The sequence below is a fragment of the Felis catus genome, chromosome A1 (genome assembly GCF_018350175.1).
Source record: "Felis catus isolate Fca126 chromosome A1, F.catus_Fca126_mat1.0, whole genome shotgun sequence".
NCBI lineage: Eukaryota > Metazoa > Chordata > Mammalia > Carnivora > Felidae > Felis > Felis catus.
In genome coordinates, this window is record NC_058368.1 from 186,201,444 (window position 1) to 186,225,643 (window position 24,200).

The following is a 24,200-nucleotide window of genomic DNA, read 5'->3' on the forward strand; positions in this document are numbered from 1 at the left end:
AAACTTATCAGATATGCAAGTCCTGCCCTAAAAGAGTGCCAACTTGGAGGAATAAATACTAAACTTAGGCTCAAAAACAAGATATTTTACAAGGGGAGAATATTTCAAGTTTCAATTATAAATAGATCCTATTGGATGATCTGGAAAGGTCTCAACACATCTGTCCACTGATCTTCTATTTTCTTTCTTTCTTTTCTTTTCTTTTTTTTTTGTGAGATTTTTTTTTTCATTCTTTAAGTCCTATTATACGTTTACTAGTTGAATCCAACATCTAAAATGGCTCTTGAAGCATTTTATTTTTCTTTCTTTTCCATTTGGATATTTTTGTATAAAAAGGTAGGAATTCTGGCAGCTTTCTTCAAAAGCAAAATATCACTCTATTCCCATGCTAAACAAACTCCGTCAAGTCCAGGATTTTGCCTCCGTTACCTTTTCATGACAAAGGAATAATTGGACAGTCTGAATTACCAAGTACTGTTCAGATCTATAAAAACAACATTCTAACAAGTCACTTGGGTATGAAATCACTGCTTCCCTTAAGAATGAGTTCTGGACAATTTTTAATTTCTCATGAATTAGCAGTATTCTAAACATTTTTTCTTTAAAAATATTCACAACTTTTTTGATTCATGTTTCCTTCATTCAATCATGAATGAATGAATGGTATCCAGCTGCTGGATTTTCAGTAATCTCAAAATGAGGGAAATGTTTATAAAGCAGAAATACATACATATATATATATATATATATATATATATATATATATATATATATATAATAGTATCATTGTAAATTCTTCTAAATGTATACCTTCACATGAATCTATAGTTTTTAAGACCCTTCTGCTGTCCTAATTTTTCCCCTTCCTTTTATTCCCTTTCCCCCCTCTTTTTTTAAGTAGAAAAACTTTCAGATATATACTTTGAGATAGCTTCTAGAAATTTAATCTAGACTTTACTGGGATGCAGGAATATATGGGATTAATAGCAGGGGAAGAATTTCCTTATACTGAATTAGAGTATGTTGGAGAGATATATCACTTAGTATACATTATAATTTTTTTCCCATTTTATCTAATCATTTTATTTAACACCTCAATACTTGCATAATATTTCAGTCAATTTATTTCTCACAACAGAGTAATTATTAAAGTTGTAGAATAGGGCAGACAGGAAACGAGACACTCTACCATGGCCCACTGGCTTCATGATCACATATATATGGAAGAGAAAGAAGTTCAGAAAGAGACCCAAACAGAACACAGTCATCCTTACCTCATGGTATACAACAAGGTACCATCCTCTGTGATCCTCAGGAGTTTGTTGGGCATGGTCATGTTGTGTGCCACTGACTTCTTTCCATTGTGAAAAAAGGTATCTGGAGTCCAGATCTTACTTGCCATTAGGTTATTTAACCGGAGAACTGTCATGGGTCCTTTAAATTTTAATCTTTCATCCTTCCAGCTTTGACGGAAAAATACATCTATTGTATATTCCTAGGTAATTTTGGAAAATGGCAAAGAGTACACTGAGCTATATTTTGCAATGCAAATAGCTTACACAGACCATGCATAATTTCTGTAACTTTAGAAGCAAAATATGAGCTAGGTGATGTTTCCAGAAGTAAACTTGTGGTAGCCTGTACATATTGGTGGCAGGTGAATCATTGGCTGGCATAACCATTTTTTAAAACACCTAAAATGCCTGAAATATTTCTTGGTCAGAAAATTTCCACTGATTATTTCCTGAGATATGTGAAAGGAAAATCATGTCCTACTCCCTACAGCTCCACCACACCAGCACTCAAAAAAACCAGAATACAGTACACATAAAAAATAAAATTCATGTTAGAGTTTACTACATACAGGAAAATATTTAAATTAGGTTAATTCCAGTTATGAAGACCCAGCATAGTATTTGGAGCGGGGGTGGGGGTGGGGGGGTGGGGACAGTGCTTCCATAGTTTCTGAAAATCTCAGTCAATCTCAAATCATCCACTGTGGCTTCTATGGCTTTCAATTCTCCACAACAAAGAACATTATGAGGATAAAGAATCTGTTTCACTGTTAATTGGGATCTTTGCCAAAAAAAAAAAAAAAAAAATACAGAATACGCGGGTGAGTGTGAGTGTGTGTTTGTGAGATTATGTGTGTATAAGACACATGAGAAATGTGTGAAGCTCATCATCATTCACAGCCAGGGAATCTATTTATTTGAATAAACACAGCATTCCTTATGGCAATACCCAGAGACAAACATCTGCTAATCTGAAAACAAGCAATGTGACTTACCAGCTCCTAAAATTGAAAAGGGTAATATCCATCTTCCTTGCAGCACTTGCTACACTGACACTAAATTTCGAACTTAATGGTTTGAAATAAAGATTACCACATTCTCCATTAATCTTAGCTTGCTCCAAACTGGAAGAAAGACTAACTTGAAAACATCATGGTACATTTTCTTAATCCCCTAAACCTCAATGCATCAGAAAGCTGTTGTTGTTGTTGTTGTTGTTGTTGTTGTTGTTGTTGTTTTTAATCTTATACATATAATCTTAAAGCATGCAGAATATATAATGTCTGTGTATAGACATTTTGTGCATGAATTTAACCACCTGTCTCTTTCTCAAGGTTTAAGTAAGATTGGGTAAAGACTGAATAAAGGTTTATGCTTCAGCCACATGTTTGGCATTGCTGAGCTCTTACTGATCAAGTAGCTAACAATTATTACTGCATAGTTTACAGTGTGTCAGGCATAGTGTTAAATGCTGATTGAGACAGCAACAAGGAAGTGTGACATAATGCCAGTTTATTTTTGTGGGCAAGAGAAAATACCTTGATTTTTGCTTAGGTTTTCCTGTGTCCGGAAGTGTGAGGTGAAAAAGCACTGAGATACATGACATAGGAATTTACTCACCAAGAAACATTTGTTAAGCATCTTTTAATTTAGCAGAGGGAGAAGCTGTTTAGATTTGGATGCTGTAAGGGAAACTCATGTAGTGCGATGGGCTTGGAAAGGCATTTTCCATGAGGAGAGAAATGGGGAGGGAGTCTATGGGCTATGTGGGGAAGTGATACAGAGTAGCAGTGCTTACCCTGAAAGCAAATGGAAGGATTTACCCTGAGCTGTGTTTGTTCTCATCTCTGGACAACAGACAGGCTTATGAGATAGGGACATGATAATGATGATATTTCTATTACTCAGGAATCAGCCACATAAGCTCTATTTTCTGTCCAACTGAACTACTTTACCCTGTCAAACAGTAGAGGGAATAGTCACTTGTAAATCAAGATTTCAAGGATGCCTAAACTGACCATATTCCCATGAATCCAACAACTTTGCTTGTTTACTCACTCCAAGGAGATCTTTGAAAATGAAATGTTAAATATTTTAAAAACCTTAAAATGTATTTATTATCAAATCTTTAACAAGCTCTATCCCAAAGTCAATGATTCCAAAAAATTATGTCAAAACTTGCCAAATTGCTTTTTTTACGTAGTTATCATGTTTACAACCAGCTTTACTTACCTGTGCTAATGGCAGACATTGAAATGCCCAAATTCATTTATGAAATTCTCCCTTCAAATACCGTACTGGTGGCACAAACAGGCACACACACACAGAAAATTAACTGGATAAGCTTTGATTCCCATGTTCCCTTCAGTTCGAAGTAGAAATGAAAACTGAAATAAAAGTACTTGATAATGATCAAAACCCATCTAATCAAGAGTGTAAATATTTGGTTTCTCATTTTCTATGAAAGGCCCTGCAATGTTGCCATGGGAGCGGCAGGTGGCTCTTGGCATGACCTAACCCTCAGGGTCAGAGTTCATTAGGCCAGGATGGGCCAGAGCTTTCTTCAGGAAGCTGGAACAAGAGAGAGGAAATAGACCCATACATAGCATGATGGTTTTGGATATAAGTTCCAAACTTGCTAATTAGAACTGAATTGTCTGTCTTCCAGATATATGACTTTAGGTCATTTTCTTGGCTTTCTAAACTCCAGTTTTTGACCTAGAAAGTGGGGATCATGGCAGTACTGATTTCACTGGCCTATTGTGAGAAGCGAGTTAATGCAAGTGAATAGCTTGCAAGAATGTCTGAAACATAGGAAGTTCTCAGTAAGCATTAGAAGTTATTTGTCTCCCAATTTTTTTTTTTTTTGTTTATTTCTAATCAACACAGATTTAGACTAGAGTTCAATGTCACTGGGAATGAAAAAGTGCTATTTGTTTGGACAGGTGGCAGGATAGGAAACCTGAGGAAAGTGAGGTGGTCATAACTAAGCAAAGAAAAATCAGAAGGCACAAGAAAAGACTCTAGAAAGGCCGTCTGAACAAAGAGGAAGCTCTGGTGAAGAATCTGTTCAAGGTCCGGTGTTCCAGCCCCCACCATCCAAGTGAAGTCTCTCCAAGTGACCCTGTTCAATACAGTGGTCCCTGTAGAATTTGAGTCTTATTCTGAAGACTGGGATAAAACATCCGATATGTTTCTAAATAAATATTGTGTGGAAGTGTTCCCACTCGCACCAGCTATTACCATCTGTGTGTGCTCTGACTTCGTACATTTTAAGCACCATGGAAAACAGGGCTCTGTGATTGTGCTGCCTAGATATTTCTGTCAGAACCTAGTGCCCTGGGAATGTGCTGTTTGATTGCCAATTAATGGTTTTTAAAATAAAGCTAAGGAGTTGTCCTAATTTTGTTTTCTATTCCAGATGAAGTCAGATGCCTTGGGAGCAGCAGAGTCTCTAGGGACACAGAGCCTGAGTTCAAGTTGCTACCTAGATAGGTCACTTTCCTCCTCTGGAAAATGTGGATAATAATAATAATACGTAGGTAAAATACACAGTATGAGTTACTAGATGAAATATGATCTATAAAACTGTTAGCATGGTGCCTCACATATTATAAACATTCAATAGTGTTTATTATTAATTACACATTTTAGTAATTCTTATTTTAAAAACTATGAAGTTTTTCTGGTCTTGAAAAATAGCTTTTTCATTTGGCCTTCTAACTTTAATAGCCTCTAAATCATACTTTACTGCTCTTTATGCATAATTCTCCCATAATGTGGTTTAAAGTTTTGTTTGTTTGTTTGTTTGTTTACTTATTTTGAAAGAGAAAGAGAGAGAGCAAAAGAGGGGCAGAGAGAGAAGAGAGAGAGAGAGAATCCGAAGTAGGCTCAGCACTATCAGTGCAGAGCCCAGTTCAGGGCTCGATCCCACGAACCGAACTGTCTTATCATGACCTGAGCCGGAGTCAAGAGTCACGCTTAACTGACTGAGCCACCAAGGCGCCCCTCCCATAATGTGGTTTAAATAAGTAATCTTCCCAAATGAATTGGCCAGGTATAATTTCCACTAGCCACTTAGCATATCAGATGTAGACCTGACTAATTTGGTCCTTTGACAGAACAATTCAAACATCGTCTGGTTCTGGAATTTTAGGCAATAAGAAGTATAACTGGCTTAGACACTCTGTTCCTTCTTCCTATCTGATATATGACAAAGGCCATGTATGAAAAGTAACTCATGATAATCATAGGGTTAATGCATGCACCTTTAGTCCAAGACAAAAACAGACAAACAAACAAACAAACAAACAACTGTGGTTCCTTAAATCACAATCTAAACCGATGACTCAAATGTATATCAAATATTTTCAAGAGAAGTTTTTGATTGCATATACCTTTACTTGAACACTGTCCCTTAACAACTCCTTTTGGGCATCTACTCTATGTGAGGCATTATGAAAGATGCCAGAGATAGAGAATATTCATTTTTCATTATGATGATGATAATGATAATAATGAGGAGGAGGAGGAATAATATCATTATTAGTGTGTGATGTTTGTAATGCTTCATCCCCTCTCAATGTTTCTGATGAGAAGAGAGCTTCAGCAGTGCAAAATCTTCTGAATGCTCCCCATTCCCTCATACCCTTCTATTTAGGGAGGGGAGGAGGAAGAATAATTTAATTTGATGGGTAAATTTCGAAGGAGAAATCAATCTTGTCTATCTCAGCCTCTTCCTGCTCTGCGCTGTCCATAAGACTCATAAATTCGGCTGTTTCTCTATGCTAGAAGTTTTACATAGACAGTCTATGCCTTAACAGAGGGAGGCCAAAGTGTTGCCTGTTAACTAGGTGGTAATCTGGCTGATTCTGATGTTTACTCTCTGCAAACCTACTTTTCTGCAGTTATAAGCCACTCCTGCAGTACCACCATCATTAGTAATAAAGATGATATTCTCGTTTTCCAAACCCCTTACTCTATTACCTTATTTCTAAAAAGGCTCAGAACTCACATAGGAAAGAGGGAATTATTTATTGAGTCCCATAAGACTGTATTTTTTTAAAGACAATATAGACTCCTAAACCTATCACTAAATAAGTAGTAAGTCAACACATACTGCAGCCCAGCGATGCACTGATACTGTGAGGGATATGAAACAAATGTGTCTTTATATTTCTTGGCATCACTTGAAGAAAATAAGACATTTATATAAGAGAAATAACTTTACAAAGCATTGTTATAAATGAGACCAAGAGCTAAGTTGTTATTTTACCATCAGTAAATGTGACTAGAATGCAGAAAGGGAAACTTAATCCATTATTGGATTGGTAAAAAAAAGTTTTCATTAATCTTTTAGGTTTTGATTTGGGCCTTTATAGAAACATAGGATTTAGATGGGTACAAAATAGAGGGAATTTCCATGAAGGGTACATGGCATGATAAGGAGTTCAGAGGCAAAAATAGTAACTATTATTTATTGAGCACTGTCTATGAACACTTTATATAGGTCATTTAAAATTCCTAACTATCTTATAAGGATGGGCAATTACAATAGTATACCCATTTTAGTACTTTGAGGCTTACTCACTTACCAAGGTTATATTGGTAGTGGTAAGATTTGAATTCAGCCAGCCTGAATCCTAGGCAAGTTCACTCACCCCCCAGTGGTGTTGCCTCACAGAAAGTAGTATGTAAGCAAATAACTAAAATAGTCAACATTAGGAACAAGAGAGGATGAGTAGTGGCATCATCTATGGACTGTATGAAATACAGGCAGAGAAGTTTAAATCTGACCTTAAATCTGACTGTGATCTTTTAAATGTTCTTAATTAGAGTAGTAGCATAAGAGAATAGTGTTGTAAGACAGAATTCCAACATGGGAGAATCACAAGACGTTCTCAGAGAGTGATCAGTTTAGCAAAAACTATTGTAGAACACAACATTTCAATAAAGTAGTCTACAAACCAACCACTGTAATAAGTTGCCAAAGGAATAAATCCACAATTGTGGATACTTTTATATCTCTATTTCTTGCATAGTAATAATGGCTGACATTTGTTGAGTGCTTCCTATAGGCAAGATTTTTTTAAGTGCTTGTGATGTATGAATTCATTTAATATTTGTGATAACCCCATGAGGTATTATCATTACTCCCATCTTACATGTAAAGAAACTGAGGCAAAGAGATATTAAGGAACTTCCAAGAATACAACAATATAAAATATAAGTGCAGAAGCTGGAATTATAAACCCAGGCAGCGTTCTGGTTCAGAAATCTGTATTCTTATCTACTACTCTGCTGTCTCTCTTATGTTCTGCTGACTCTAATTGCCATAGTTGGTACATTTCTTAACCTGTGTTAAGATCTAACATATGTAATTATCCTGAGCCAGCACTCCCCAGTGTTTGACTCACAGAGTACTGGGTCCACAGAATGTCAACAGGTATCATATAAAAGGTTTTAGGCAAATATGATTGGAAAAACACTAGCTTAAATGTAGTTAAACAGGTTTCCTTACCTCAGGATTTATCAGAGCTTTTACCCTGCCAAACTGTGAGCTTCCACACTTTGGGAAATGCTGGTCTAAATTGATACTTTCTGTAATTTTTATTCTGAATCATCTGAACTACTCTGAAATGAGAGGACTTTTATGTAAAGATGGTGTCAACAAAAAGGCATTTCAAAAATGATATTCAACAAATAGATCTTTGAAAAATTCATAACAATATGTCTTCATGACTTCTTTATGATTTTTTTGGCTTCTATAGTTCACAAATATTACATAACATCCTGAGAGCTCTACTGATTTACCAATTCCCATCAGACAGAAGAGATATCCATGTTAATTTATTGGGTTGGGAAAGAAAGAACAGGTATGTATTAGTTTTATTTTCCTTCTTGGTAACAATTTAATGAATGTCTTTTGCAGTGAAGCTAAACATTTCCCTCCAGTGTGTTTTATTTTAACTATTTCTCTGTCTAATATATTCTTATTATGCTAATATTATACATTATATGTAAGTATATATTACATATTACACTTATGGAAAGACACAAAGATACAGCCAAGCTATTTGAAGTTATTTTCGACATACTTGGTCTGTACTTTTCTTTCCAAAGTTAAATTCAGAAAATACACCAAGAAAACCAAAAATGTAGTGTCACTTACCATATCATGGTCTGAAACAGGGCCGAAACTGGTGACGAAGATGTCAGTCTTCACTTCAGTTACACGCTCTGATGAAGCAGGAAATTAGGACAGTGAATGTCCATCAATAGTCCTTATTAGATCTCACCACCACATACTCACACCCAAATGGGAAATTTATTGGCTTTGATTAGCTATTTCTAAAATTGGTCCACTGTGTAGTCCTGATAATTTGCTGCTTACACATGAAATTTCACAGTTAATATTTTTCAATGGAGAATGCAGCCCAAATATGCCACTTTGGGAGGCAGACTCCATGGAGGAGTCAGCGGCTGCTTAATGAATTCTTCAATAATGGACACACTTTCCTAAATGATACCAAGCCATTTCACATTGTCATAACAACATTAGCATATGGGTATGATTTCAGCTTAAACATTCTTACAGAGCTCACCAGATCCTCCAGGTATTTAGGATACTCTTGGGAAGTATATAGTATACTGCAGCAAGCTTTATTAACTCTTTAAGGACTCAAGGGTATGTTTTACAAATGACTGCTTGCTGGCACTAAATCATAACTGAACTATCCAAATTACTCCCTGGGAAAACTCTGACAACCTATACAAATATTTTCAATTTTGAGGATAAGAAGGACATATATTGGCACAGAAAAAGTTCCTTTAATAGATTCCATTTCAAGTTCAATGTGGTTTTAATTTACTAATCTCTGAGGCATATATATCAACCAACAAAACATATTTATTGTAGTTAGGTGACAACTCAACACAGACATTTTGAAGGAAATAGTACCCCCTCCCCCCAAAAATTGAAAAATGTTGCTTTCATATAAGGACACAATTTGTTTGAGGTGAGAATGAAAAAGGTGGCTTTGTCATTTTCAACTGTAGCTCTGAGAACTAATGGCCCAGTATCTTAAGCTACTCATTTTATTTATCAAGACATTTGTATCTCAAAGGTAGGACATTAAGAAGGTGATCTGATATATGCAATAATGAATTCTTTTGAAAATCAAGAATTTTATCTTTGAGCAAGTCACTTGCAAACAGTAAATACTTTCAGTATAAATTTCTCTCAAGAAGGTCTTATTATATACTACACATAATGTGTACCACAAATTATAATCTAAGTTGGAGGTACAGATAATCCCTTCAACAACCAATCCAATATTTCTTTTTTTTTCCTTTCTATGCTTTTTTTTTTTTTTTTGGCTAACAATTTCATTGGCTCCAAAATGCTTAAATGAACCCCTTGATGTAAGAATTATCTGGGATTTACCCTTTAAAAACTTCAAAATGGAGGACATAGTTTGAGACAAAGAAAATAGAGCTATGTATTTAGAACTTATTTCCAACATCAGTGTTAACATTCTACAGCAAGTGTTTCACTTGTCCTTCACTGTTCCTTCACAGCCATCAGCAACGTCTAAGCTGCAATAATCATTTGCCTCTTCTACCTGCCCCCATCCTCTCCCCTTCTGCAGTTATTTTCCCAGTGCACACATCTCTTTCTTTTTATTGCACTCTCTTTCCATAAGTATTTTTTTCTTAATTTTTTTAAACGTTTATTTATTTTGAGACAATGCGAGAGACAGACTGCAAGCAGTGGAGGGGCAGACAGAAGGAGACACAGAATCTGAAGCGGGTTCCAGGCTCTGAGCTGTCAGCCCAGAGCCCCACACAGGGCTTGGACTCGGGAACCATGAGATGATGACCTGGAGCCGAAGTCGGACGCTTAACCGACTGAGCCACTCAGGCGCCCCTCCAAAAGTATTTTTTACTAGACTAATTCTTTTCCTTAGCCTAAACATCTGCTATTTCTTAAGACTCCATCTAGAGCTCATACTTTATTAGGATGTCATGGCCTGACTTCGAATTAAAACAATAATAAAAAGAAAAATGTATGCTATCTATTCACAAAAACTAGAATTTATTTTATTAATTGAGCTCATTTTTGGCCTTTCTCTTTCAGCATTTTCCTTTCTAGTTCAAGCAAAGGAACCATCACTTGGACTTTCTTTGATATGACAAAATATGCACTTACTGTCATGAAAACAATACAAAAAGAAAGACAACAGATAATATAGAATTGGGCATATTTGCATCCTAATTCTTTGAATACCAGGTATGCTCCTTATAGGAAATAATTTTCTTTATTATTTACAGATTAATTTCTTGCAATTAAAAGCACTCCAAATTGTGTGATAAGAGAAAAATTAATGTCTGTATTTTCTTTCTACATAAGTCTTGAAATAGTTGGATCATCCTGTTATTTTATTTATTTTTCTAACTGTATGGCTCAACCCAATTTTGTTTCTAAGGCTGAGTTTTGATTCTCTGCAGATTATAAACTGTAAGACTTACAGTGAATACCTTATAGATCTGAGAGACATCTCCAGAATTAAAATGATACCCATTCTTTCATTTTTATTTTTGTGGCAGAGATCCACTATTAAATGCATGTTCATTTAGGAAATATATATGAACCCCTGTCTGCACACTTGCAACTGCTTGGCAGTGTGGGGTAGTTATTTGAACTCCTTTATCACCATTATCTATTTCTTGGGTGCAGGCAGGGCATAATTTCTGCACTTCAAGGTAACTCCCCAAGGTAGCTAGTAGCTTTACAAAAATTGACTTAGCAGATGTTTTAGGAGCAACCAATCTGTTTAATCTAGCATGATAAAGCAGTGCAAAGAAGTGAGATACCCACTTTCTAAATATATGGGCCATTTCCCCTTGCAGTTTTAGATTGTTAGTAAATGATGATGCTATATAACTAACAAATTATAAAGACCAAACAGCCTATTTATAAAGATTACTGTAACAATAAAATAGAATGTAAAACATGGTTAAGTTTACATACATTTATTGCCACACATAATTGTTAGTGTGCCATATAGAGGTTAGGCATAAATGCAAAGCAGTTCACACAAATGGCTATAATCACACTTTGAAAGTATATTTCTTTAATTTTTTATCTATCCCTACCCCTAAGTATACTTACCATACCAGTTCATCATCTTCAAGTGCTTCATCTTATTTTCCACTAGCTACCTCCCTCTGATATTTCCCAAAAGTCACCACTGTAATATTCGCCGGTATGTACTCTGACCAAGAGCCCTTACCTCATGCATCCCTCAAACGACCTCACCCTGCACTCTAACCATACAGATATCTTTAAAGAGTTTCTGATTTTTGCTGTCTGTTCATCCTGTTTCTCTTCCAAACATAGTCACAAACCCTAAGGTTAAGGTAGCAAAATTTCCAAGTCCCCAAACTGAAGTTGCCTGGGGGGTGGGGGAGGGGCCTGCAGGGACCACTCAACTACTGAATGGAAGAGGTGGGTGATGGCACCAAGCACAATGCAGTGAAATCCAGGAAAACATCTGGACCTTGGGATAAGATTAACTAGAGAAAGGAAACAACACCTTCTGTATTTTCCCCTCTAAAATATTTTCCTTACCGCATACCCAAAGAGTTTTCTTTGATTTCTCACTGGCTGTTTGTGATTGTCCAGTTTCCACTGTTTATTATGCATGCCTCTGGAAGATTCATCATGAATATTAGAGTACCAATGTCTCTAAGATGTCATGTTTTAAATAAATGCGATCAACCTTGTTCAGCCCCGTATTTCCCAAACTTATCTAGGAATGCTGCTCTAAAGTGTTACAAAAGCTTTTGGGTAAACATGAAGCCAATAGAATGCATCATGTTGTTTATTTAATTTTTTAAATCTTCATAGTATGTTTGGAAATTTCAAAAAAAAACATAAAAAAAATTAAACTCCCTAGAATACTACCATTCACATAAATCCACTGCTAACATCTTATGTATTCCTTTCCTTCGTTTTTCCTTTTCAAATACATACCTAATGATTACCCTCAAACCACATTCTCGTTCAGTTGAGTACAATTTCAGTGACAAGAAATAGGTTCCTTTGACCAAAAGTATGTCTTTCACTCCAGCTCACCAGCAATTTCCTTAGTGATAAGTGAAGTCATTGTTCTTTAAGACAGAAGATTTATAATTCAGAGTGCAAGGGTTCAAGATAGAGGACTGTTATGAATGTACTTTAGCCAAACCGTAAAAAGTGACATGGTTAACTTGCCTGTTTTATATATATATATATAAATATATATGTTTTATAGATAGATAGATAGATAGACATTGCACTGGACTCTTAAAGTATTATTAGAAACATCTAGAAAATACTCAAGGCCTTTCTATGGATCTCATGAGGAAAAGTGAAGATATTTTTATGTTTCCAATATTCTACTTAAGAGCACACAACATGAGTCAGGAACTTCTAATAAAGTTCAGCTGGAATGATTTTACAGCTAGCCAAAGTTAAACATGAATGGACCCCTTATGTAACTAGGAAATTGTCTGAAAATGGAAATCAATTAAAATAACTCAGCTGGAGGAAACGTTCAAAGAGCAGATTAATTAGCAAATAAATTTTTTAAAGTATATTCTTCACAATAATCTATCTCTGTCCACTGTAAAAAAAAAAAAGATCAACAGTCTTTAAAATTTGTGTAAATTTATATGTATGTTCAAGTGTCAAAGGGATAAATGTGGAATCATGTAAAATGAGATGATGATGATGATGATGATGATGATGATGATGAATACAGTGGTTGGGGATACCTTTTTTTAAATGTTTATTTATTTTGAAAGATAGAGAAAGAGAGAACATGTGCTTGTGAGCAGGAGAGGGGCAGAGAGAGGGGGAGAGAGAGAATCCCAAGCAGGCTCAGCCCTGTCAGTGCAGAACCTGACATGGGGCTCGATCTCATGAATGAGAAATCATGACACGGGGCTCGATACCATGAATGTGAAATCATGAAATCAAGAGCTGAAATCAAGAGTCAGGTGGTGGGGCACCAGGGTGGCTCAGTCGGTTAAGTGTCCAACTTTGGCTCAGGTCATGATCTTACAGTTCCTGAGATCAAGCCCCGCGTTGGGCTCTGTGCTGACAGCATGGAGCCTAGAGCCCACTTCAAGTTCTGTGTCTCCCCATCTCTTTGCCCCTCCCCCCAACCCCTGCTCACATTCTGTCTCTTTCTTTCAAAAATAAATAAACACTAAAAAAAAAGTAAAAATAAAAAAAAGAGTCAGATGCTTCATCAACTGAGCCACCCAGGTGCCCTGGGGATATCTTAAAATAGTATATCAATATAAATAAAATTTATAATGATAAGTAAACCAATCAAAATCAGTCTTTAAAGAAGCATAACCTTCAAAGATACACTTTACATACATATATATAAGTATTTTATGTGCTTTATATATATGATTTATATACATTTATATGCTTTATATATATATATATATATATATACACACACAGAAATATATATATACATACACACACACACACACACACACACACACACACACTATATTATATACTCTATAGCTGCTAGACAGCAGTAAATTTGTTTTTACCAGGGATTTCTTACAATGTTGATATCCTGCTGATAAGTATTGAAATAACAGATGTTTTTAAGTGATAATTCAAAAAGATGATTAGTGCTTGAGGCAGAAATGAGAAAAGCAGTGTGGTATAGTAAGAAATAAGCACATTGGATTAAAAGTCAAAACACTCAGATTTTTACTCTGATTCTCCTGGAGAACAAGCTGTGTGATTGCAGGTACAATACTTTAATCTCTCTGAGCCTGTTTTCTTGCCTTTTCAGTGAAGAAATAATACCTGTGCAGTTGACTACATCACACTGGAGTAAGGGTGGAATAATATTTGATGCCAAAAACACTTTGAGATGCGTTTGTTTGGTACATTAATTTAACCAGCAAATGTTTATTGAGCATTTTCTAAATGTCAGGCAGGCACTGTTCCAAGTTATAGTAATAATGAAAAAAAGTGTAAGTGTTCCTATTCTGTAGTTTATCTTTTAGTCTTGGGGAAAACATTTTATATAGATTAGAAACATAGATGGGATAAATAGATGATAGATTAGAAATGTAGATTGGTAGATCGTAGTTATATACAAACACATACACAAATTATACTGATTAATTTCAGATCATTATACATGCTCTGAAAGAATGACTTTTGAAGAGATAACTTTGAACTGAGACCTCAATAATGAGAAATATTCAAGGATGAGCAGAAAGGGAAAGACAATTAAAGGAGGAGATTTCAGAAAGAACAAGATCTAAGGTGAGAATAAATGTGTGATGTTTAAGAAACAGAAAATCCAATAATATATCTGGAGTCTGGTGATGCTGATGGTCATGGTAAAAGATGACACTCTGGATGCAAGTGGGGCCACACCTAAAGAGATTTGTGCATTTTACCAAGCAGTTGACCTTTATTCTAATGCAATAAGAAGCCTTTGGGTAATGAGGTGAAATGATGTTACTTGCAGTTTAAGAAGAAAGCTGATGCTGTGTGAATAATGCATTATAAGAGTGTAATAAAGAAAATGGAAGAGGGAATCAACAGTGAAGAATTACAGGTGGTGGTTTATTAGGAATGCCTATCCCAATAATTTATTTAATATGGTACTGGCCATATTTTTCCTGGAAATGCTGTCTGCTGAAGAACTCAGAGTAATATTCACTAGGCCCTGTTCTGTGGACTTATAACTTATGACGGAGGTTTATTGCCTCCTTTAAGTTACTTTTTGTCTATTAATTCAGAGAGGCAGTCACTATATGGATACTAAATGGACTAACATTAGTCATCATAATAAAGTATACCTTAAAACCCCACTTGGAAATAGTCCTGTTTGGAAATTGAAAATATTCTGGGCACCCTACATAACCATCAGTGTGTACTCTTGGAATGGACAATGTTTCAACTCCTTGCCAATATGCCTGGGGCAACATTTTTGCTCCCTATCCTTCATTTTCATTCCCTAAATTCTTTAGAATAGTTGGCAACTTTCCCTAGCTGATATGTAGAGCTACTTAATTGTGGCTGCCTACAGCCACTATATCTGGATATGGGGTAGAAACTCACATTTCAAGATATCTAATCAATCCCTAATCCTTTCGTGTTTTCAGATTCAAAGTACTCAAATGATACAGGCATCTTCCAGGACAAAAATAAATAAAGAAAGAAATAAATTTTATTGTGGCAGGGATTAATCTCATTTCCATTGAGAATTTCCCTCCTTTCTTCCTTATATTATAGGCAGTTTTTACTGGGAGAGGGTAACCTTTAGAGAAGAATATGATGGTTGTGCTGGAGAAATGGGTTTCTTTTGGTCTATATTAAGTCTTGAACAAGACTGTATAACCTGTAATAGCTTTGAGGCATCATACTTCCTGTTCGCATGATAGTATTTTAGTTACATGAGACTAAACTATAGCACTCTTGGAGGAATATGACATCCACTTAGGATTTTGTTTTCTCTTAAATTTTCCAAAATGGCAGAGTTTCTCATCTCAGAAACACTACAACATTATTTTTCAAAGAACGAGTTCAGATTCTACCTGAAGAAAAGCACAATCATCTACAGAAAACATTTTTTAAAATATTCTACATTGGTTGTAGAATCAAGATGAGAAATAAAAACTATAAAAATTTCAAAAGTAACTGCACAAAAAATAAACTGCAGCTGTTCACTAATAACTTGATCTTTATAACTTGAGCATAATCTCAGTAGCTACATTTTATCTCAGGAACTTCTTGGCACTGATCAGAAGATGATTTATATACAACAGGAAAAGATGAGAGTAGAAAGTTTCTAAACATGCTACAACATTCCTTTGGGTATCTAGGTTGGATTCATTAGACAAGCTGGCTTCAGGAACTGACTGGAGATCTCAGCCAGGAAAGGTTAAAAGGTGTTCTCTGTTCATTTTAACAATTCCTCTCGGGTTTTTGGTAACTGCTTTTTCTCAAAAATTCAACTGAACTATGGAATGTCTGGATACAGTATTTCTGGGGAAATGGATTACATTATGCCAAAGTCTGAGCATCGGTTTCATACCTCACATTAAAAGCACCCGATAAAACTACAGCAAATTCAGAGAGAAGGAACCCAGAGTCCAATTTCAAAAGACAATACTAAAGACCATTATCTGGCAACGTAAATATAACACCACTACCACCAACAAAAAGTACTGGATGAATCTAACCTTTTAAAGTGTTTTGGATATTGTCAGTAACTTAGAATCTTTCTATTCTGTCAAAAGCCACTGCATTGTCCTCTTAATATCTCAGCCTCTTAATTTTTGCAATTCTGGCTGTTTAATATAAATATAAAATGTATGTGTTAGCTTCTGTTGAACATGAATAAAATGGTTGCTTCTGATATCATCATCACACAGGATACAAATAATAATACAAATAATACAAAGTTGAATTTTGACAAAGAGGTAAACCATACTGCTTTCTCTACCCCCTAATCACCTAAACTTTACAAAGTTACACAAAATTTCACAAAAGTCAATTTGCTTTTTTTCCGGAGCACTTAGTTTTCCACCTTTACTTATTTTGATGTAGAAAGAACCGTAACCAAAGAACCTAAACTAATTCTCCAAGGAGTTAACACCATTTTGCCAGCTGTGCACATATCCAAGCCAGTCACCTTCCTTAGTCGGAGACGTTTGCATCTTAAAGCTGAGATCTCTTGCAATAATTGGGCTAAAAGAAGTCTAAAAGGTCTTATATAGCATAACAAATCCAAAATTGGGAAAATTAGGAAGTTAAGGAGAAAGTTTGCTTTGAAGCATAAGATTGTTTGTTAAATATTATGTTAGTGCTTTTAAAAAAGATTACCTTGAGAGAAAAACCCCAGTTATATTCCAGTTCCAAATATTCATCTAAATGATATATTCAAGTAAAATATGAGAGAAGTAAATAAATAAAAACCCCAAATCTATAAGACTTACGGAAAAAGGAGAAAATCTTAACTAAATATTGCTTAAGGGTGTAGAAGGGATAAGTAAAGTACATTATCTACTCATCTAGCTATCTACTTCTCCCATCCACCTAGGTTTGTCACGTGATGAGTATGCATTCACTCTCTTTCCTTTACCATCTTCATCTTTTTGGCTTAATGATGAAGTCTTTGAGAGGCATCCATCACCCTAGATGTTATTCATTGAGGTTAAACCTAAGGCAAAATTAAGAAATTATATTATTTCTAGAAACTACTGTTACAGGGAGGGAGAGAGTCAAAAATGTTCTGTAATCCTTTCAAAATGTGCTTCAACCAAGAAAGATATCATTCCTTTGGCACTATCTTTTTTGAGTTCCATTAAAAATGGTTTTACCCTGGGGCACCCGGGTGGCTCAGTCGGTTGAGCAGTTGAGCTGGCCTGCTCTGGAGTTTATTTAGTTCAGGTCATGATCTCACGGTTCTTGGGATGGAGCCCCGAGCTTTGGCTCTGCACTGACGGCACAGAGCATGCTTGAGATTCTCTCTCTCCCCCTCTCACTCTGACCTTCCTCTGCTTGCGCTCATGCTTTCTTTCTCTCAAAATAAATAAATAAACTTTAAGAAACGGTTTTACCTTAATCAGTTTTCCAAGGAGTGAAATAAAATTGTTTATAGAAGAAAAGTTCTTTTGTAAGCAAGATGCTTAAGAAGCCTGTGAACAGGAAGAAGGGCAGCCCCTCAGCCTGGTGTTATGTTGCAGACAATAAACTGTAAACATCAGCCCTGTTCACCCTGGGATTTTGTCCTATTATTGATAAAATGTAGCCTATATAGAAGGCTGCGCAAAAGGAAAGGATGTCACTGGAAGGGCATTACCTATCCTTAAACACTGAAACCTCCCTTCAGAATTGAGTTTGGGATCTATGTTTATGGGTTGTTTTTGTCCCCCACCAAGAGTGCAGGGGGAACCAATGTGATAGAGTGGCCAAATTTTAACTCAGACGGTTGCAATTCAGGGGCTGCATCATTTAACGCTTTAGGAAGCTGGAGAAAATTCAGGTTTCATTAATATATTTTAATCATAGTCAATAAGGAGAAACCTTCAGAAGGTGAACTCAGAATGTGTTTGGTTTGGTCCTGATTTAAAGAGAGAAGAGGAATCTTGATTAATCAAGGAACATGTGAGCCTACCAATCTTCATAACACAGATTCCTCTCTTTTACCATCTTCTCTGTGTTCTTCTCCTTTACCTTCTCTATCCCTCTCACTTCCCTCTTCTTATTTTCATTTTATTTACTTATTTACTTATTTACTTATTTACTTATTTACTTATTTATTTATTTATTTATTTATGAGAGGCAGGGAGGGGCAGAGGAGAGAGAGAGAAAGAAAGAAAATCTTAAGTAGGCTCCACGCTCAGCTCCTATGTGGGGCTCCATCCCACAACCATGAGATCATGACCTGAGCTGAAGTCAAGTGTGGGATGCTTAACTGACTGAGCCACCCAGGCTCCCCTCCTCTCCTTATTTTCAATGCCCAATTTGCTCACCTTTCTTATCTAACCTTTTGTTTCTCATCTTGCCATTTTTTCTGTCTTTTACCTTCTCCCCTCCCCCAACGATTGTATTCTGTAATGACCAGGCTTTGGGCAAGAGCCTTTCCAAAACATGCTTTAGTCCCTAGTTCAAAGAAGAAACAGCTCTCTATACCTTGCCCTCAAAAAAAGAGATTTTTAAATAAGAATGAATCCCACAATTTCTGACAGTTTTGTTTTGTATTTTCTGGCTACTGATTATTTCAAATTGAGTCTATTTAAAGGTTTCTTCATTAACTTTGTATTTAAAATATGAACATGGCCAATGGTGTCTGGGTGGCTCAGTAGGATGAGCATCAGACTTCTGGCTAAGGTCATGATCTCACAGTTCCTAGGTTGGAGCTCCATGTCGGGCTGTGTGCTGACAGCTCGAAGCCTGGAGCCTGCTTCAGATTCTGTGTCTCCCTCTGTCTCTGCCCCTCCCTTGCTCATGCTGTGTCTCTCTCTGTCTCTCAAAAAATAAATAAACGTTAAAAATTTGTTTAAAAAATAAAATATAAACATGGCCAACTTATTGTTCTCTTTTGCTCCTGACTAAAGTACATCCTATCATTAGAATTCCACACATTGTATCATTGTATTCCTTTTTATTTCTTCTATTACAAAAAGATAGAAAGAAAGAAAGAAAGAAAGAAAGAAAGAAAGAAAGAAAGAAAGAAAGAAAGAAAGAGTAAGAAAGAAGGAATGAATATCCCTTCCAGGGTATATTTCTTTATGTGATCCTATCATTTTCCCAGGATTGCTCTCTGGGCTCTGAAAAGGTAGACTTTTTAAATAGTGTAACAATATCTGCAAACTGGTTTCTATCATCTAGATGAACCAAGCTACATATTTTGTTGCTTAGTTATTAGATCCACTGTGTGTGTCTCCAAAGAGTATTGCTATACCTTCGGATGGCAGTGTGTTTTTCTGAAAAACAGGTCATGATGAATTTGCACATACAAGAGTTTCTTACATTTGTCTCGAGTCTCAATTTATTACATTTCTATACCTTTGGAAGATACTCAGAATAAAATATTCCTGCCTTCTGCATATGTTCCTCTTCTTATAAAACCAGACTTTTGTCCTAATAGAGAAGAGAGTGGGCCCATTTCTCTTGCTAGAGATTATCTCATTGTGATCACAAAGCTATTAAGAGGACTTTTACTCTCTTAGAAGCTAATGATAATCTTTCAAGTATTTCGTCTACACGGACTTTTCATCAGTGAAAATGGGTAGATAAAGAAGCAAATGGATCATGTGACAATAACAACAACAAAAGTACACTTTTGCAATGGAGATCTACTGGAATTTATGTCATACTTAGCACAAATCTATGGTAAAGAAATGAAATTAAAATAACTACAGAGAAAATGCATTCAATAATTTCAGCTTATAGCATCCAGAAATCATGGGGGTAATGTTTTTCTAATTCTGTAGCTGATTGTGTCTTCGAAAATATCTAAAAACTATGTTTAATATTTTAAAGTGTAGTTTTCTAAAGACAGAGAGACATTTTCAAAATGTACTTAAAAATATTGATGACTCAGGAGATACATGTAATAAACACATACCAGTATATCCCTTATGGCTAAAAACTGCACTCCAAGAAAATTAACAAAAATTAAGTGAGTCAGTATTAAAGTTTCCTCATAACTCTCAAGTTTATCAGATTTAATTACAGTACATTCCAGGATACATAAAATAGAAACAGAAGCAAAAATTTGAGCTACTTTTCAAATTGTTTGGTCTATCATATCCTTAAAATCACTGTTTCCAGGAATCATAAATATCAGAAAAGTCATCTTTAGTAAATATTAAAGCACATCCATTCTTTTAAATTTTCTTGAGTCCTTGAATTCTCTATTATCATAGCACATTTTATCAATTTCAACTAAAAAGAATATACCTCGACTACATTTGGCTAACTACTATTTCTGTTCTTTAAATACATGTCTATTTTTGTTATTAGGAGGCATTAAATCAGTATTAAAAGTAAATTCTAACAAAGTAGTAATGTTGCAGTGTGAATCAATGTAGTTGTTTCTGTTAACAAATCTACCATTATCTCAGTTCTTGAAAATTAGCTTTTCAACTTATTCTTAGTCTACCTTATATGTCTTCGAGTTCTGTGTCTCTCCAAGACCCAGGTGTGCACATAAGAAGTAGATAAATGCTTCCTGCTTACACTATATTTGATTAAAGAGTTAACATACACATGTCTATAATAGTTAAGATATATAATTAAATGTCAATGAGCAGTCAGGGTCTATTACTTACACTCCAAACGACAATACAACCACACAGCTGATCATTAAAGGTGTGTGTGTGTGTGTGTGTGTGTGTGTGTGTGTGTGTATTATACAGCCACACAGCTGATCATTAAAGGTGTGTGTGTATATATTTAAAAATCCTTTCACAAACTGAAAATTATGCACACCAAGCTGACAGAGGATACTCATATTCATATGTTGAAGTATTACACGGGATTTCCTAAGCCAGAATGAAAACAACGTTTTCTAGATGCATTATAAAATTCTGCTGATTTAGTAAGGACTGGTGTCATGGAGCAGGAAGTAAACGAATCAGATGCATGCCCATTAGTACTTTAGAAAGTCTTTCTTTCTAAAAGTTATATCACTATCCTGTTTTTCTTTTTGTACATTCATCCCCTACCTGCAGTCTTTGTAATTTATTTCAAATTTTATGATTTAAGGACAATTTTCCTGAAGCCAATTGAGATGTTTAGATATACACAAACATTACTGCAATACATCACATACACGGTTATGCACTCCATTTTCTTAACAATACATTTGTTCCTTAAGATTTTTTTTCTAAGAATGTAGAAAAGGAAAACTAGGTGGAATTCACACCTGAAAGATTTGTACAGCATGTGCAAGAATGAACGTTTGAAATTGACAAGAAAAAACACCTGGTAAGACCTCTGAGATATATTTGAGTTGTGTCTTTGACACAGCAGTTCCTCTTAAACCTCTGAGACACTAAGGCATTTGGCAGCCTCAAAACAGACCCATGATCCCCATCTATGTGATTACACTATTCAAAATGTTAAAAAAAAATAGACTCTAAGTGCAGTCTACCATTCAGTTTTAAAATCAAAATTTGGATTCTTAAGCTTATTATTCGTATATGTTTGCTATCTAAGTAAAGAAGAGCTGACTTTCTTAATATTGCCACTTAATTGTAATTTAAATATTCCTGTTAAATAGTTGCTAGCAAATGCTTCAGAGAAAGTGTAGCATTAGCTATAGCTGGAAATCATAGATCCTCACCTTCGTTTCCTATGTGACTTTAAACAATAATTTATTTCCTTGCTTCCCTTGTTTTACTCTTAGATCAATATTTTGTTTTGTTTCATTAGTCTTTGTTTAAATAAGATTGGTTAATTATCTTATTCAAAGGTTATTCAAATAAGTGTGTAATAGCTAGCACTATTTACTCTTATTTTTATAAATATTGAATTATTAAGTGCTATTTTCTTCCTAAGTAGAAACTCATTAGTGTAACCAATTAATTGGTAAAGAAAGAAAAATATATTTTTACTACAGAAAATTGAGATTTAAGTTCAAATGCATGGTTAAAAAAATTACCATCTATCACATTTACCTTTTATCCTAGAGTTGGTGCTAATCTAATGCAAAATAGTGGATCCATATGTAATATTCCAAAATAAATGTTAGAGCATTAGGCTCAGAGATAATCTACTTGAATTCAATGCAAACATAGCAATGCCAAATGAAGTAGATGTAGCCTTTGGGCTGGAAGGGAGAAAATTATCTTCATGTTTCCCCTGGATAATCAAGTCATTGCACAGAAAACATTATGATTGACAAGCAAATGTAACATTTTTAATGTAATTATGAGAAGTTTGTATCTGCCTTTTACTACATATAGGTATGTACACAGAACTACCTTAGTAAATTGAGTTAACACTGAGCCATCTATTAAAAATAGGATTAGTCCATTAAACTACATACTGCCATTCTTATTACTCTATCATTTAGAAGGAAAGCAAGTCTTCATTAGTAAATATTTAATATTGTTCTCTAAAATAAAAACACAATAATGTGACCCACCTCCCAATCCTGGTCGCAGACGATTGTCATAACCATCGAGGAGTCGGTCCAAAATCCTGGTGAAGACTGTAGTATTGTCTTTAAGTTCATCTTGTAATGAGGGTTGTCCATAGCTGAAAAAAAAGCATAAATGCAGGTATTAATCTAAATTATACATTTCTATTAAAACCTTTTTCCGAGTAAACCTTTCCCTGGATATTCCTACCTTCTTTTCTATTGAATCTTAATTTGAAAATTCTTTTTGGTAAAGTAAAAAAAAAAAAAAAAAAAGTAAGACTTTAATTTTTACCATTTTCTCATATTTGTTCTCACAGATGGTAAGTTCTTTATTCTACTATTTCTTCTATGTAAGCAAAATAACAGTAAATGTGTTTTGTCTCTTTACATGTATAAATTTCAGCACATATACAATGCTATAATGCATGTTTTCTCTGGGCAAGCAAGAATGTTAATGCATGCTAGGGAGAGAAAAAAAATCTGGCAAACCTCTTCCAAAATTAAAAAAAAATGTATTTATGAGCTATCAAATTAATAGTTTTGTTTTCATTTAATTAACATGCAGCATTAGTCTAAGATTTCACCTACCAACATAACCTTCCTTCAATCCACTTTATATATATGTGTATATATATATAATATATATATACACATATACATATATATATATATATTTGTCCTTCTGATGTTCTCTCAGGGTATTTAGATGAGACAAATAGTTAAAACTTGTTTCTTAGGATAATTATAGTTTCAAGGCAGTGTGTAATATCCATTCCCCTAAGGTTTATGAACCAATTTTTGTGACGTGTCTATTTAAAACTCTAATTGAATTTGTATCATTTCTGTCTTAAAAGTAAAAGATACCTTGAAAAAGATATGTTCCAATATTCTTAATTTATGGTTTAGTAAACTGTAGTGTGGGATTAGATTTTGTTTAAGAAAACACAGCTATTTGTGAGCAGAGCTTAAACTCGAACTCAGTTTTCTTCAACTTTTAGTCTAAAACTTTAATTCTATTCTTCTATCCTGGAGTAATTTTTTCTATTTAAATCTTTTCATTTGCAAGTATAGTTCCTACCCCTTACCATTAATCTTTGAGTTTCAACCACATAGTGACCACAGTTCAAATGTTGTGTATTTCTTATATTAATCACATTATCATTTTTGCTCATTGAATCATATTCTATGTAATGATTAGGATGACACC

At 34.9% G+C, this 24,200-nt stretch overlaps 1 protein-coding gene across 4 annotated transcripts in view; it reads right to left on the bottom strand.

Moving 5' to 3' along the window:
• The window catches only part of GABRA1 (gamma-aminobutyric acid type A receptor subunit alpha1), a 60,887-nt gene that overhangs the window by 31,804 nt on the left and 4,883 nt on the right, over window positions 1-24,200 (bottom strand). For 2 of the 4 annotated variants that reach the window (XM_006927959.5, XM_019839343.3), the window contains exons 3-5: window positions 22,997-23,109; window positions 8,467-8,534; window positions 1,275-1,495 (exon numbers count right to left, since the gene is read on the bottom strand). In XM_006927959.5, the coding sequence (XP_006928021.1) occupies window positions 1,275-1,495; window positions 8,467-8,534; window positions 22,997-23,109 (402 nt within the window). The remainder of the gene's footprint in view (window positions 1-1,274; window positions 1,496-8,466; window positions 8,535-22,996; window positions 23,110-24,200) is intronic. The other 2 variants (XM_019839347.3, XM_019839350.3) reach the window with 1 other exon arrangement.